General features: G+C 48.1%; 2 protein-coding genes across 2 annotated transcripts in view; both read right to left on the reverse strand.

Moving 5' to 3' along the window:
- ALKBH5 (alkB homolog 5, RNA demethylase) overlaps positions 1 to 908 on the reverse strand; it is a 34,043-nt gene extending 33,135 nt beyond the window's left edge. Inside the window, exon 1 of the mRNA XM_068246418.1 lies at positions 415 to 908. Within this exon, the coding sequence (XP_068102519.1) occupies positions 415 to 768 (354 nt within the window). The 5' untranslated portion in view covers positions 769 to 908. The remainder of the gene's footprint in view (positions 1 to 414) is intronic.
- An 11,478-nt stretch (positions 909 to 12,386) lies between these two features.
- MYO15A (myosin XVA) overlaps positions 12,387 to 17,313 on the reverse strand; it is a 175,999-nt gene continuing 171,072 nt past the window's right edge. Inside the window, exon 64 of the mRNA XM_068246380.1 lies at positions 12,387 to 14,593. Within this exon, the coding sequence (XP_068102481.1) occupies positions 14,492 to 14,593 (102 nt within the window). The 3' untranslated portion in view covers positions 12,387 to 14,491. The remainder of the gene's footprint in view (positions 14,594 to 17,313) is intronic.

The following is a 17,313-nucleotide window of genomic DNA, read 5'->3' on the forward strand; positions in this document are numbered from 1 at the left end:
CAAAGGCAGGGCCCCCTCTAACCCCTAGCCATGACCCCCTCCCCTTTATCCCCTAGCCACGACCAAAGGCATTGGCCCTTGTATCCCCAGCAGTCACTACAGACACGACTCTCCTTTATCCCTAGCAGTGGCCTAAACAGCCCACCCATATCCCCAGCACTGACCCCATGCAGAGCCCCCTCAAGCCCTAGCATTGCCCCCAGGCAGGGCCTTTATTCCTAGCAGTGACACCAGAAACAGCCACACTTCTAACCCCAACAGTGGCCCAGGCAGGGTCCTCCCCCTATACCCTCTGCAGTGACCACCCCCCGCAGGTCCCCCTGTACCCCCAGCCAGCAGGTCACCAGTAGTAACCCCCCCCCCCGCAGGTCCCCCTGTACCCCCAGCAGTGACCCTCCCCCCCCCCCCCCTTACCTTGGGGTAGAGGCGCTCCTGGCCGGGCCCCCTCTTCTGCAGCTGGGCCCCGTACGTGTAGCCCTCGCCGAAGAAGTACTTGTTGCGCAGCGGCGCCCGGTCCACCGTGTGCTCCCGGTACAGCCCCTTCTCCGCCCGCGCCACCACCTCGTCTATGCGGGCCTCTATCCGCGCACACTCCTCCGGGGAGAAGAGCCGCACCTGGCGGACCCCGCTGCGCACCTTCCCCGCTTCCTCCTCCTCCTCTCCCCCCTCCGAGTCTGACGACTCCGACACCGGCTGCTTCCGCTTCTGCCGCCCGTCCCGGGACTGCAGCTTCTCCCGCAGGTCACTGTACTCGCTGCTGGCGGACATGGCTGCCTCGTGCTGCTACTACTGCTGCTTCCGTCACCCGGGGCCGAGCATGGCCGCCCCGCTTCTCCGTCACTCTCCCCCTCCGCGCCGGAGAGCGGCTGCCGCTGCGCACTAAGGCCCGCTGACGTCACGCCCCCGCTGTGACGGGGAGCCTGCTCACTACTGGCCAGCGCGGCCGTCCATCAAAGCTCAAGGCGGGGCTATAGTGACGTCACGCCCCCGCTCTGAGGGGGAGCCTGCTCACCACTGGCCAGAGCGGCCGTCCATCAAAGCTCAAGGCGGGGCTATAGTGACGTCACGCCCCCGCTCTTAGGGGGATGCTGCTCACCACTGGCCAGAGCGGCCGTCCATCAAATCTGAGGGCGGGGCTATAGTGACGTCACGCCCCCGCTCTGAGGAGGATGCTGCTCACCACTGGCCAGCGCGGCCGTCCATCAAAGCTGAGGGCGGGGGCATAGTGACGCCACGCCCCCACTCTGAGGGGGATCCTGTTCATTACTGGCCCGCGCGGCCGTCCATCAAAGCTGGGGGCGGTGACAGAGTTACGTCTCAGCCACTGCCTCTGGTGACTGGCCTTCCCGTTGGAAAAGCGATGTGTCGATCGTGGCTATGGGCGTGGCCACTAGTGGACATCTGAGGACCCCGCGAGTTCTGGGTGTCTATGTCAGTGCCTGCTCAAAGTTTACACGCTCTCCAACGTACCCGGGATACGGTTTAGCGTATTCTGTACGGCAGCCATCAGTCATAGCCGGGGTGGACCTTGCTATGGCGTCATTTCCGGGCAATGTCGTGAGGAGAGGCGACTGTATAAGCAGGCACAGCGGGGGCAGCTATTGTTGTGGAGGCTTCGCACACTGTCGACGTGACTGGAGTAACGTCTCGCAGGGAGGGGAGTACAAACATGGCGGCGCGAGGGCCCTTCTGAGGAGCACCAAGATGGCGGCTGGTGCTGATCTGGCGTGTCAGTCATGGAGCCTCTCCTCCCCCATCTGCACAGAGAGCCCACAGCTCATTATTACCCCATTACAGCTCAGCACAGTCACCATTCCAGCTTTGTTCATCCATTACATTAAAGCCCTGAACTCAGCTGGCCTCTCATGCTTATGTTAAAATTAAAAAATAAAATGTGTTGGTATGTTCTGTGCTGCAACACACCTCTTTGTGAAGTCCCATTCCACTGATACCCCATGTCCTGCTTCAAGACTGGCTAAAGTATCAGCAAGTGGGAATATTTAAGGAATGGGGTGTCACAGAGACAAAATAAAGGTATGCAGCTAATCACATTCCAGAAAAACAAATTCCTTTTATTTATTTTTAAATATAGAGAGTACTTTATGTTTGGAATGCAGTCTTATTCCACCGAGTCAGCACCGACCTTCGTAAAAATAGCTCTTTATTAAGAAAATAGATAAAAAATCCATGATGTAGCAAACAGCGACAGCTCTGCTGTTTCGGGCTATCCGCCCTTTCTCAAGCTGTAAAGCATAGCATCGATCTCTGACACAATCATATACATCACTTGAATAGTAAGATAGATAGTCAGGTGACCAATGAACCAGCCAGTCGGCAGTATGCAACCACCCATACCATACACAGTTTTGCCTATAGCATGCAGTCTTAAAAATGAAGCCCTCCAACTGAAAATAAAAAGATGTTCTACAGTATTCAGCATTAGTACTACACAAACAACTATCTCATAATTTTACTTTCACTTCAGGTTGGCTTTTTTCCTGTGCAGAGCGGCTAGGACAATGTTGCCATGCCCATACTAGGATGGTAGCATGATGGGATCTTGGAAACTTCTGCAAAATCCATACAATTAAAAGATCAAATTTTTCACCAATTCGATAATTTTGATTGGTTGTCCCCAAAAAATCGAGAGCTTTTCTTTGTTTTTGATCAATGAATCCAATCAAATTCCCTGTTTTTTTTGAGATTGGAGAGGTTGGAAATTTCAGACCAACTTTATCAAGAATTGTATGGTGTGTGATGGATTGTCAATTACTTGATGTACAGTTTAAATCATTTTTTTTCTGAGCTTTCAATTATTTTATTCATGATTGGGGAAAAATTGAACATAGGTGTGTGGTACACTGGTCAGATTTTTGAATTGTTACAATCAGCCAGAAACATGTATTGCTATTCTTGAATTGAACAGTTATTTAACCACTTCAGGCCCACAGGCTTTACCCTCCCCCCTAGTGACCAGGCCATTTGTTGTGAAATAGGCCACTGCAGCTTGAAGGCCTCGCTGCAGGGCCGCACGACACAGCACACAAGTGATTCCCCCCTTTTCTCCCCACCAACAGAGCTCTCTGTTGGTGGGGTCTGATTGCTCCCCCAGTGTTTATTTTTTTTGTTTATCAATATGTATATTTTTATTTTTTTTTAATAAAAATGTGTCTTTTTATTTTTATCCTCCCCCACCAGCCAATCCCTGTGATCAGCTGTCATAGGCTTCAGCCTATGACAGCCGATCACCTCCGAGCACACAGAGGGGACAGCCGTGTCACACGACTGTCCCCAGTACAGCGCTGCTGTAGATTGCAGCACTGTACACCCTAATCAGACGGCGGTTTCGCGGTCTAATGCTGGGGATACATAGTACGTTTCTGTACCGTGTATCGACCAGCTGATCTGGCCAGCTGATAATATTCAGCTGGCCCGATCAAGCCGCTCGACCTGCGCCCGCTCGATTCCCGCCGGCGGACAATGGCAGGGAATCGAGCGGCTGATAAGGACCGCCGGCGGGGACGAGCAGGAATCGATCCGCGCGCACGCGGGGACGAGGCTGGAGTCGATCCGGCGGCTAATCAGCCGCCGGATCGACCCGTCTACGCCCACCATAACAGTCTCCAAGCGACAATCGCCGCTGGGAGACGGAAGGTGGAGCGGAGCTCCGCCTTCCAAGCAGGAAATGTGCGTGCAGCCAGTGCGCAATCTCCTACAGTAGCCGGCCCCAGGACTTGACGCCAATTGGCGTTTTAGCAAGGCTTGTGTACAGAGGCGCCAGAGTAGAATAAAAACGTTTAAAAACCGTCTAAAAGAGGGGGATGTTCAGGTGGACTTACCTCCCTCGAAAATATAAAACTCAATTGAGTCACAATGTATCAATACAAATATTTTATTTAACTCCACTTAGTGAAACGCGTTTCGCAGGTGTGGTCCCGCTTCATCAGGCAAACAGGAGGATAACTCAATGGGTCTAAATGCAGAAGTGAGCGCATCTGACGGCTTGACCGCGCTCACATATGGTGTTACATGCTGGTTCTGGGGTCCCGGGCAGTGAGAGTTCCCGGAACCCCGGGCTGGCTAGTGCACTATTGTTTTTAATTTTATTGTAGATTCCCATGCAGTTTAGTTAGGAGGGGGGCAGATGAGAGGGAATATCCTGCACGCTGGTGCCCCCTGCTGGCCATATAGCCATTGTCTATATGCAACTGAAGCCCTCTCCAACGACTGGCTGAATTGCTCAGCCTCTGCTTAATTGATTACTGCAGACTAGGTGTAACGTGTGTGTGCACTTCTTATTGGCTTACAAGCAACCTGCAGGCTTTATATAAGCAGCAGAGAACTGTTGGGAGTGAGTATTTCCCTTTCTGTGTTTGGTAAGTGGCCACCTTTAGCAACTGTTCTTCAGGAAAGGCTTCTGAAAACAGAGAAAACCCTGAGAATCCCCCATGAGGAGATAGACTAGTCCAGCACCTTTTGGTTCTGTCAGATTGGTCCTTTTAGAATGAACTGTGAGATCTAATAAATCATGAGTGATACTTTTATTGAATGCCTTATGGAATTGTATGAGAAATGGTGGAATGTAGAGAAGGTAAACACTGACACCATTATACCGCGCTCCATCTCGCAGGGGGGAGGCGGGTTAGACGCTCGCGCTCTGCGCCGTTACCTGCGCCACCACTGCAGCCTCCATCACACTGACTTCTCTTGTCCTGCTTTGAACTTTCTCATTTTTCCTCTGACTTGCCTGCCACTTCCATTACGCCGGTGCAGCCTGCCTTGAAACGCGCTTTGACAGGTGCCGCTTTTCAGCCAAACAAGCCTTTTGTGGTCTGGCACGAAGCCCCAGGCACTACGGGGTTAAAGCTAGCTGGAGCGTGTACCTGTCATGTCATTATCTGCTAATCTCCTTAGCCCATGCTAGGCAGCCTCGGCCAAATTGGCACCCATCGCTGCTTCTTACACCCAGCTATCATTTTCCAGCATAACACAAATGCGGAGCAGCCAGCAAAGTAATAATAAAGGGCAAGTCCTGAATCCTGAAATCAGATTAATGCCACTGCTGATAAGTACTACATGCTCCTTAAAGGGAACCTACACTGAGAGGGATATGGATGTTTCCTTTTAAACAATACCAGTTGCCTGGCAGTCCTGCTGATCTCTCTGGCTGCAGTAGTGTCTGAATCACACACCTGAAACAAGCATGCAGCTAATCCACTCTGACTTCAGTCAGGGCACCTGATCTGCTGCATGCTTGTTCAGGGGCTGTGGCTAAAAGTATTATAGACAGGATCAGCAGGAGAGTCAGGGAACTGGTATTAGTTTAAAAGGAAAAATCCACATCCTTCTCAGTTTAGGTTCCCTTTAAACCTCTCGAGTGGATTCACATACCGGTAAAACTCCTTGTGCAGACAGCACGTGACAATTACCAATATGGATGCAGGCAGCGTACTGCGCATTGTGCACATGGTATGACCTGGGGTACATGGGTAACATGAGCATTGCTATGGCATGTAAACAATGTAATACTCGTTACCATAGCAATACTCGCTTTACCCATGTATTGCAGACCGCACTGATTGCCCAACGCACGGGACTCTCCTAAAGTCTGTTAGTACCAGTGATTTCATCCAAAATTCAGTGCACAAAATACACCTCCTGACACCAACATGTTTCGCCCTTAGCATAGGGCTCTGTCAGGGGAACACCCAGTGAACAGAGCTCAGACATGAGTATTTGATACTGTTAGTTGAATGTGACTTGGTGTTGGTGGGGGGGAGTTATGTAGTTGTGTACATGTTTTACACTGTTCATTAGGTGTGCCCCTGACAAAGCCCTGTTCTAAGGGCGAAACATAATGGCCTCAATTCACTAAGATCATGCTGGAGATAATAAGGCAAGAGAAAACTTACCTCCACACGTGAGAGAGTTATCTTACCTCTTCATTCCTTAAGTTACCTCCTCTGTAGTTAATTTACCTCCTCTGTAGTTAATTTACCTCCTCTGTAGTTAATTTACCTCCTCTGTAGTTATTTTCACACGCAGTTAATTAACAGCCTGTCTTTAACTCTGGAGTTATTTTAAGGATTGGAGAGTTAATTTAAAGACAGAAGAGTTAACTTTAGGCTTGCCTGAGGTCAAATGTTTCCTGAATACTACATGCCTTATCACCATGGTAACAACTCTAGAAGAGTTATTAAAGACAGGAGATAAGTTTAGTGAATTGAGGCCATTGGCTGTTACAAGGTGTATTTTAAAGTTTGAGCACTGTACTCACGCCAGCACTTTCCTAATAAGAGGACTTCTGTTACAGTTCATTGGTTTGGCCATTTGCCTATTTAACTAGGACTGTGCAATATTCCCGGTCCTCTACTGCTGCACATTGACTATTTTTGCAGCATTAGGAAAGGGAAGACCAGCCATAGTGATTGGGTGTCTAGTCTCAGCTTGTGATTGCTTAGTGCACTTTATATTATCCCCCATCCTTTTCTATTCTAATTTACACATAGACCAGATAAAGGCTACATTTTATGCCTGGCTGGCACACACCATGCAATTTCCTGTACTGTACGGGTCGAATCGATGAATTCTGACAGGTCCGATCTGATTTCTGAACGTTTTTCTGATCAATGTTTATAAATAAAGCTAATAATAATAATATTAATAGAAATTCAGTTTGGTGAACAGAATACCACCAGAGCATAATTTCTGGATTCCCATTCACTCCACCAGTGAGCGTCTCTTTCAAGCAGGCTGGACTGTAGTTGGAGGCGGAGTTAGCAGAGCAATTAGGACAGAGGCATGTTAGATAGTAAATGTCATACCTCTGTGTCCTTTCTGCTCTGCAATCCATCCCCCCGGCTGCCAAACTGTCCCCCCTAAATTACTGATATGGAGCTTGTCGGCAGCTGACCCAAAGGAAGGGGCGTTCGTTGCAGGAGAGGGACGCCCCTTCCTGCTTCTCCCCGCCCACTTCCTGTTTCTCCCTGCCCACTTCTTCTCCCTGCCCACTTCCTGTGAGAGAAGCAGAGAGAGGAGATGCAGCATGGCCACGGCCATTTTTATTTTTTACGAAAGTGAAACCAGCTGATTAGGCCTTGTTTACATCATAAATCGTAATCGCTGACGCCAGCGTTTTCCATTTTTGTGGGCAATTTTTTTAGCGCCTCTTAACTGCGCGTTAGCTTTTTTTGGGTGGCGTTTTCCTAAGCGCTTTTTGCAGAGCGATTCTTTTTTTCACTTACTGACTGACTCTTTCACCCGGAAATGAATAAATACAATGTATTTATTTATAAAAGCACCGGGGAAATCGCTATACAGATCGCTTTTTCAAGCGCTTTGCGGTGTCCCAATACCTGCCATTATAGGCGAATCACCCAGAAAATGGTACAGGCAGCGCTTTGGTGAGCGGATCGGAATCGAACCGCTCAGATGTGAACTCTCGCAGGGAATCATTACACAAGAGCTTTTAGGGCGATTTAAAAAATTGCCAGCACTTAAAAAACAAACAAACTGAAAATGCTCTACATCTGAACAAGCCCCTTACTGCCAGCAGGAGCAACGTGGAGCAGCGTGAAGAAGCACTACTTGATTAGGCTGCCCCCCTGGAGAAGGTAGTAAGTTGGTTTGTTTTTTACCTTTACAACCAGCTCAGGTCCAGGATGTAAACTGCAGTATGTGTGACAACTATAAGAATAAGTAAAGACAATTCAAAGGGTAGCGGGAACTACTTCAGAAACATTTAAAGGAAGGATTACAGGCTAGTGAAATTGCGGTTATATGATAGCAGTCCTGTGCACACGACTGAACAGAGATCTTAGTAATCATTGGAAAATAACATAAGTAATTTAAAAAACAAACTGCTGCCTCTGGTGCACGTACAGCATTCTATCTCCTGGTCTCTGCATGGTTTCCTAACGCTTCAGCAGGCCTCACTTGTTAAAGGGGGCTTCCAGATCCCCCCCCCCCTCCCCGGGGTCTATCGCCACTGGTGTGAGGGTGGAAATGAGGCCCTAAAGTGAACAGAGCAGCATTTTTAGCCCCTAGAACATCTGAATAGCACATCAAACAAGCATGCTAACATTGTGGCTCATTGCAAAAAAAAAAATCCATTCTACCTCTTTTTACATGTAAATGTTTGTTAGAGGCTTTTACTGCCCTAGTTCCATGGCCAAACGTCTACAGAAAGAGCAGGCAGATAATGACTGCTGTAATTAGCAATAGCAATGAGAAAATAAAAGGTTTCATCAGCAGGGGGATAGGACACTGTACTTCAAACAGTTTAAAGAAGTCACATTTGAATACATTCACATTCCCCCTAGATAAATACGGGCAGAGAGGAGGGAAAGGGGGGGGGGGGCTACATGGCAGCTACTACAGCTATTAAAAACCAGGACTAACTGCAAAAAAAAAATAAAGCTGATTGGATCCCTTTAACTGTTCAGTGTGGATAATGGGTTTTAAAGGAGGGTAGAACACACTAATTCCCTCCATTTGCAGAGCCCACCCATTTCATCGACCAAGTGGGCGGCTGTTCTGCCAGTAGCAACTTGCATGGAAACCAAGGGGTTAAAAGAGGCCTGGGAGGGGCATGTTAATTATTATTTTTATTTTTTTTACTAAAATTGTAAAAAAGTTAAATAAATGCAAAATAAAATGAAAAACAATAAATCAGTTTCCTGCATACAAGCACGATTCTGAACTGAGCAATGTGTCTCATGACCCAGGTGAAGTAAGAGAAACGTTTCCTGCCCGCCTGCCCTCGTTATTACCGTTACATAACTCCGCCCACATCTAAATCCACTAATTGGATTGGGAGATTAAGACGTTAAAGCGAGTTTATATTTATATGTCCGCTAAGGAACAATTGGACTAATGCACAGTGGTGTAGTGGTCAGCTCTCTCGCCTTGCAGTGCTGGGTCCCAGCTTGAACCCCAGCCACAGCACTATAGAGTTTGTATGTTCTCCCCGTGTCTGTGTGGGTTTTCTCCGGGTACTCTGGTGTCCTCCCACATCCCAAAAACATAGATAAGTTGCCCCCCCCCCCCCCTAAAAAAATTTGACATATGACTATGGTAGGATTAGATTGTGAGCTCCTCTGAGGACAGTCAGGGACATGACTATGTACTCTGTAATGTGCTGCAGAAGATGTCAGTGCTATATAAATACATAATAATAATATGGTAGGACATTAGACTGACTATGGTAGGATTAGAGTGTGAGCTCCTCTGAGGACAGTCAGTGGCATGACTATGTACTCTGTAATGTGCTGCAGGAGATGTCAGTGCTATATACATAATAATAATAATATGGTAGGACATTAGACTATGACTACGGTAGGATTAGAGTGTGAGCTCCTCTGAGGGCAGTCAGTGACATGACTATGTACTCTGTAATGTGCTGCAGGAGATGTCAGTGCTTTATACCATAATAATAATATGGTAGGACATTAGACTATGACTATGGTAGGATTAGAGTGTGAGCTCCTCTGAGGGCAGTCAGTGACATGACTATGTACTCTGTAATGTGCTGCAGGAGATGTCAGTGCTATATACATACATAATAATAATATGGTAGGACATTAGACTATGACTATGGTAGGATTAGAGTGTGAGCTCCTCTGAGGGCAGTCAGTGACATGCATATGTACTCTGTAATGTGCTGCAGGAGATGTCAGTGCTATATACATACATAATAATATGGTAGGACATTATACTATGACTATGGTAGGATTAGAGTGTGAGCTCCTCTGAGGACAGTCAGTGACATGACTATGTACTCCGTACAGCGCTGCAGAGGATGTCAGTGCTATATAAATACATAGGGCTCGATTCACAAAGCGGTGATAACTCAGTTATCACGCCTAAAAGACTTTAGGCGTGATAACCTTTGCACTAGCAAAGTTATCACCGCTTTGTGCTCTAACTCGCGCGAAGCTACCGCGCGAACGCGTGCGCAAAGTCCCATAGGGCTTAATGGGAGCTTCGCGCGAAGTGCCGGGTGCTGCGTGCGCGCCTGCGCTCGCAAAACTTTGCGTGCGGAAAATTCACGCGAGTTTCTTCTTATCATGCCTAAAGTGAGTTTAGGCGTGATAAGGGGCTTTTCACAGGCGTGCAAACACTTTGCACCGCTTTGTGAATCAAGCCCATAGTAATAATATGGTAGGACATTAGACTATGACTATGGTAGGATTAGATTGTGAGCTCCTCTGAGGACAGTCAGTGACATGACTATGTACTCTGTAATGTGCTGCAGAAGATGTCAGTGCTATATACAGTGGGTTGCAAAAGTATTCGGCTCCCTTGAAGTTTTCCACATTTTGTCACATTACTGCCACAAGCATGAATCAATTTTATTGGAATTCCATGTGAAAGACCAATACAAAGTGGTGCACATGTGAGAAGTGGAATGAAAATCATACATCATTCCAAACATGTTTTACAAATAAATAACTGCAAAGTGGGGTGTGCGTAATTATTCGTCCCCCTTAGTCAATACTTTGTAGAACCACCTATTGCTGCAATTACAGCTGCCAGTCTTTTAGGGTATGTCTCTACCAGCTTTTCACATCTAGAGACTGAAATCCTTGCCCATTCTTCTTTGCAAAACAGCTCCAGCTCAGTCAGATTAGATGGACAGCTTTGTGAACAGCAGTTTTCAGATCTTGCCACAGATTCTCGATTGGATTTAGATCTGGACTTTGACTGGGCCATTCTAACACATAGATATATTTTGTTTTAAACCATTCCATTGTTGCCCTGGCTTTATGTTTAGGGTCGTTGTCCTGCTGGAAGGTGAACCTCCGCCCCAGTCTCAAGTCTTTTGCAGTCTCCAAGAGGTTTTCTTCCAAGATTGCCCTGTATTTGGCTCCATCCATCTTCCCATCAACTCTGACCAGCTTCCCTGTCCCTGCTGAAGAGATGCACCCCCCGAGCATGATGCTGCCACCACCATATTTGACAGTGGGGATGGTGTGTTCAGAGTGATGTGCAGTGTTAGTTTTCTGCCACACATAGCGTTTTGCATTTTGGCCAAAAAGTTCCATTTTGGTCTCATCTGACCAGAGCACCTTCTTCCACATGTTTGCTGTGTCCCCCACATGGCTTGTGGCAAACTGCAAACGGGACTTCTTATGCTTTCTGTTAACAATGCCTTTCTTCTTGCCACTCTTCCATAAAGGCCAACTTTGTACAGTGCATGACTAATAGTTGTCCTGTGGACAGATTCCCCCACCTGAGCTGTAGATCTCTGCAGCTCGTCCAGAGTCACCATGGGCCTCTAGATTGCATTTCTGATCAGCGCTCTCCTTGTTCGGCCTGTGAGTTTAGGTGGATGGCCTTGTCTTGTTAGGTTTACAGTTGTGCCATACTCCTTCCATTTCTGAATGATCGCTTGAACAGTGCTCCGTGGGATGTTCAAGGCTTTGGAAATCTTTTAGTAGCCTAAGCCTGCTTTAAATTTCTCAATAACTTTATCCCTGACCTGTCTGGTGTGTTCTTTGGACTTCATGGTGTTGTTGCTCACAATAGTCTCTTAGAAAACCTCTGAGGACGTCACAGAGCAGCTGTATTTGTACTGACATTAGATCACACACAGGTGCACTCTATTTAGTCATTAGCACTCATCAGGCAACGTCTATGGGCAACTGACTGCACTCAGACCAAAGGGGGCCGAATAATTACGCACACCCCACTTTGCAGTTATTTATTTGTAAAAAATGTTTGGAATCATGTATGATTTTCGTTCCACTTCTCACGTGTACAGCACTTTGTGTTGGTCTTTCACGTGGAATTCCAGTAAAATTGATTTATGTTTGTGGCAGTAATGTGACAAAATGTAGAAAACTTCAAGGGGGCCGAATACTTTTGCAACGCACTGTAAATATATAATAATAATGTGGTAGGACATTAGATTATGACTATGGTAGGATTAGAGTGTGAGCTCCTCTGAGGACAGTCAGTGACATGGCTATGTACTCTGTAAAGTGCTGCAGAGGATGCCAGTACTAAATAAATACATTTGGAAGCACTTCCGCCCTGAGGAAGCGAGTATCGGATCGGGCGAAACATGTAGGGGTTCCCTCCCGGCACTATGTGTGAATGCCATCCATGCCATACATGAGCAGAACCATACCGCCTGCGAGTACCTTGTTTGAGGCCCAACCAAAGGACTTTTATTTGAACAGTCTAGAAAATCTGCCACTATTCTGTACCAAGTGCATCAGTCTCAGCGGAATCTGCTGTGTTATTTCATACCTCTGGTTCTTCTCTCCGAACCAGGCCAGGAGCGTATCAGCACCTCCTCGCATCATTAATTGATGGAGTAAAATGCTTTTTCCAAACTAGAATTTTTTGGGAAACGTTTTATTTACATTTAAACATGGGACAACATTTTTTTTTAAAACAGCATGAAAAAAAAAATACAAAAAGTTGCATTGCAAGGAAATGTTAAATACACAATTTGTAACATCTCTATAAAACCAACAAAATAACGAAATCTCTATAAAAACGGGAGACACGTTTCTCGTGACACAAACAAGGCTGGGTAGAAAATAGGCATCAATGTCTGGGCTTATGTACATCCTGTTACCCAGAGTCCTTTGCTGTACGGTCTCTTGCCTTCCTGTCCACACAGGCCTGAGAAGATACGGGAGGACGACTCAACGTCTGCATGTCACAAGGGATCAGGACACTGATGTCACTGTCACTGTTCCTCACAATATACGGATATATTTGTTTTCACTGTTTTACTCAGCCAGGGGGAAGGGCGTTTACACACATTCAATATTAGATTGGTCAATGACTGGCCAATCTTACCACTCCCGTGTAGTATGAGGATCAACAGATTTTAAATACTATGAACAGATTATATTCCACGGAAGTGGTAAAATTGGATGTGTCACTAAGAAGAAACGCGCCGGTGAGGAATCTGAGGATGAAGAGCAACGGAGGAGCCCGCCAGCCGTGACATCATCCTCACCGGGCCCCTCTCCTCCGGGACCTGGCGCATGTTATTACGTAATACCATGCCACGGATCGCAGACAGGATGCAGCCAGCGGTGGATGAAGCTGGGGAGCACCGAGCCACGGACTGGTGAGACGCTACTCTGCCAGAGACTCTGCGGGTGCCCCGGGGACCACCGGTAAGTTAGGAGGGGCGCCGGCAGCCGGTTTGGGGGGGAATGTGGCATCAACCAAGGGTTCCCCAATGCCGCTTTAGGAAAGGGGGGGCTCAGGTCTGTTGGAGGAGTCTGTCAGAGGGGGGCCCCCAGGGTAATTTTGCCTAGGGCCCCACTGACAGTAGAAGTGAGCCGGTGTCCCTGGCGCTCACAGCATGGTCAGTAGAGTGGGCCGGTGTCCCTGGGGGTCACAGCAGTGTCAGTAGAGTGAGCCAGTGTCCCTAGCGGTCACAGCAGGGTCAGTGCGGTGGGCCGGTGTCCCTGGCGGTCACAGCAGGGTCAGTATAGTGGGCCTGTGTCCCTGGGGGTCACAGCAAGGTCAGTACAGTGAGCCGGAGTCCCTGGCAGTCACAGCATGGTCAGTAGAGTGGGCCAGTGTCCTTGGCGGTCACAGCATGGTCAGCATAGTGAGCCGGTGTCCCTGGCAGTCACAGCAGGGTCAGTAAGGTGGGCCTGTGTCCCTGGGGGTCACAGCATTGTCAGTATAGTGAGCCGGTGTCCCTGGCAGTCACAGCATGGTCAGTAAGGTGGGTCGGTGTCTCTGGCAGTCACAGCATGGTCAGTAAGGTGGGTCGGTGTCTCTGGCAGTCACAGCAGGGTCAGTACAGTAGGCCGGTGTACCTGGCAGTCACAGCAGGGTCAGTAGAGTGGGCCGGTGTCCCTGGGGGTCACAGGGTGTTCAGTACAGTGGGCCGGTGTCCCTGGGGGTCACAGGGTGTTCAGTATAGTGGGCCGGTGTCCCTGGGGGTCACAGGGTGTTCAGTACAGTGGGCCGGTGTCCCTGTGGGCGGTCACAGCAGGGTGATCTCGCTGGGCGGAGAGTCCCTGTGGGCGGTCACAGCAGAGTGATCTCGCTGGGGGGAGAGTCCCTGTGGGCGGTCACAGCAGGGTAATCTCGCTGGGCGGAGAGTCCCTGTGGGCGGTCACAGGGTGTTCAGTACAGTGGGCCGGTGTCCCTGGGGGTCACAGGGTGTTCAGTACAGTGGGCCGGTGTCCCTGTGGGCGGTCACAGCAGGGTGATCTCGCTGGGGGGAGAGTCCCTGTGGGCGGTCACAGCAGAGTGATCTCGCTGGGGGGAGAGTCCCTGTGGGCGGTCACAGCAGGGTAATCTCGCTGGGCGGAGAGTCCCTGTGGGCGGTCACAGGGTGGTCAGTACAGTGGGCCGGCGTCCCTGTGGGCGGTCACAGCAGGGTGACCTCGCTGGGGGGAGAGTCCCTGTGGGCAGTCACAGCAGGGTGATCTCGTTGGGCGGAGAGTCCCTGTGGGTGGTCACAGGGTGGTCAGTACAGTGGGCCCGATGTCCCTGTGGGCGGTCACAGCAGGGTGATCTCGCTGGGGGGGAGAGTCAGGCGCTTGTCACGACTCTGTAGAAGGTTCTCCATGTGAACGGCCACCACTCTGCACAGCTCCAGGCCCTGCGGAGAGAAAACACAACAGTACATTTATTCCATACTCCGCGACTGATCTACGAAACAGCAGCAAAGCTGTGCGCACAACCGCAACCAGCATGTGAGGAGGGAGCCATCTCTAGACATCGCTGGGATGGGATAATCCGTATCTCACTAGTGCAGCATGTGTGATCGTCTTTTAAAGCAGGACATACAAAGGAGAAAAAAGATCTCACAACGCACCAAATTGTCTTAGTATTAAATGTAAATGTATCTTTATCGGTATCAAAAAGAGCAATTTAACATGTATATCAATAACTAAAACCAAAAAATATACACAGTGACAAACACTAGGTAGGGAGACAAAATACAATCAATATATTCTAAAAACACCCTCTAATAAGGGTAGGGTGGCTGCTCAAATATCACATAATAATGAGGCAATGTCTTTTAAAGTGTAACTGTCGGGCATAAAATCAAAAATCAATTCTTTATTTTTATCTGGTAAACAAGTAATAAGGATGCTAACCAGGCAATACAAAAGCTAAAATCACTATTACTTTTCTTGTTGATAAATGATCATTCCCCAGTTTACCTGACTCTTATTTGGTACATTGCTGCACAAAGGAAGTTGCAGGGCATGCTGGGTAGTCTTGTTTTGCTTCTTTAATTCCCCTCAGACTAAACTAATGTACAGAAGCACAAAAAGACAACCCAGCATGCCCTGCAACTTCCTTTTTGCGGCAACGTACCAAATAAGAGTCAGGTACACTGGGGAACGATCATTTATCAGCAAGAAAAGTAATAGTGATTTTAACTTTTGGATTGCCTGGTTAGCATCCTTATTACTTGTTTACCAGATAAAAATAAAGAATAGATTTTTGATTTTTTTGCCTGACAGTGGTTACACTTTAAAGCAGAACTAGATTTTTTTTAAAAGGCAGCCTGAAGGGCGAGTGATATGGAGGTTGCCATATTTATTACCCTTCAACCTTCCCGGAATTTAATTTCCGAGAAATGTTTGTGCCAAATGCGGTACAATTGTGTTTCTTTATACTGTAAGCATTTTTGTGGACTGCTTGCAGGTTGCGGACGGTCTTGCAAGTTGTCCGCAAGCATGCATAAAAAGTTTTTTATTCTTTTAATTTTTATTAAAAAAATTATAAATTTTCTTACATTTCTTTTTTACTTTACTATTTGCTGCTATAGACAGTAGTGCTTGACGGCTCCCCCTGCTGCCACAAAACTTCCCGGCTGCGTTCAATAATATTCCCCCTCCGAGTTGTTGCAGCTTGGGGGGAGGTGTAATTCACAGGGCCGGCAACCGCCTGAGCCCCAAATTACCCTTACACTCCCCGCGCAGCACAGCTATGCTGCTATGGGGCGCATCAATACAACCTGCTTTGCATCGGGGGACGCGATCGCTAGGGGACAGGAATCGACAAAGGAGGAAAAAGAGAAGATTGCCGCTGGGAATAGCCGAGAAGAACACGGGAATACGCGCGCAGGGAAGCCGCAAAGTCCCGGCGTGGGATCCCGCACGCCAGTGGCGTAATTGTAATTACTGGATGAGCCTGATTTGTCCTTACTGATTGCAGCTATTTTTTTAAGGACGAGTCAGGCTCCTCCTTAATGCTGTGGAAGTTAAACAATGTACCGTATTTTTCAGACTATAAGACGCTCCTGACCATAAGATGCACCTACGTTTAGAGGTCAAAAAGCAGGGGAAAAAATATATATACTAAACCTGGTGCATCCATGGTGAAGGGGCATCTTATGGATTATGCCCCCTTTTGTACCTCTTGTGTCTCCCTGTGTCCTCCTCTGTCGCACTTGTGTCTCCATGAGTCCTCCTCTATGCTCCCTTGTGTTCTCCTCTGTCCCCATGTGTCCTCCTCTATGCTCCCTTGTGTCCTCCTCTGTCCCCATGTGTCCTTCTCTATGCTCCCTTGTGTCCTCCTCTGTCCCCATGTGTCCTCCTCTATGCTCCCTTGTGTTCTCCTCTGTCCCCATGTGTCCTCCTCTATGCTCCCTTGTGTCCTCCTCTGTCCCCATGTGTCCTCCTCTATGCTCCCTTGTGTCCTCCTCTGTCCCCATGTGTCCTCCTCTATGCTCCCTTGTGTCCTCCTCTGTCCCCATGTGTCCTCCTCTATGCTCCCTTGTGTCCTCCTCTGTCCCCATGTGTCCTCCTCTATGCTCCCTTGTGTCCTCCTCTGTCCCCATGTGTCCTCCTCTATGCTTCCTTGTGTCCTCCTCTGCATGGGCACAGTACAGGGAGTCCCCGACATTGCAGTACGTTGGAGGTTCGTATTGGCAAGTATTCACAAGTCAGGAATTCCCTGCATTTGGACTATAAGACGCAGTGACTTTTTCCCCCACTTTTGGGGGAGAAAAAGTGAATCTTAAATTTCACCTCGAAGGGTTTTTAAAAATAATGAAAATGTATTTCATTTTTCTATGGGAAGGTGTATAATAGGGTATTTGGATGTGGTTTTACTTTTTGGCCACAAGATGGAGATAGTTAGTGTATTCTAAAAATAGAAACAGAACCAAATGTTTGTATTTGTTTATATTTGTGTATATGTTACGGCCAGAACCCGAAGTGTGGCCACTTCGCGTTCTGGCCAGCCACTTCGGGTTCTGGCCGGCCAATGTGCGAAGTGGCCGCAGCGGAGCGGCCAATGTCAGAAATGTAATTACTACACTAAGCTACAATGTATTTTACGGCCGTCTCGCTGCGGCCAAAT

This window comes from Hyperolius riggenbachi, chromosome 7 (genome assembly GCF_040937935.1).
Source record: "Hyperolius riggenbachi isolate aHypRig1 chromosome 7, aHypRig1.pri, whole genome shotgun sequence".
NCBI lineage: Eukaryota > Metazoa > Chordata > Amphibia > Anura > Hyperoliidae > Hyperolius > Hyperolius riggenbachi.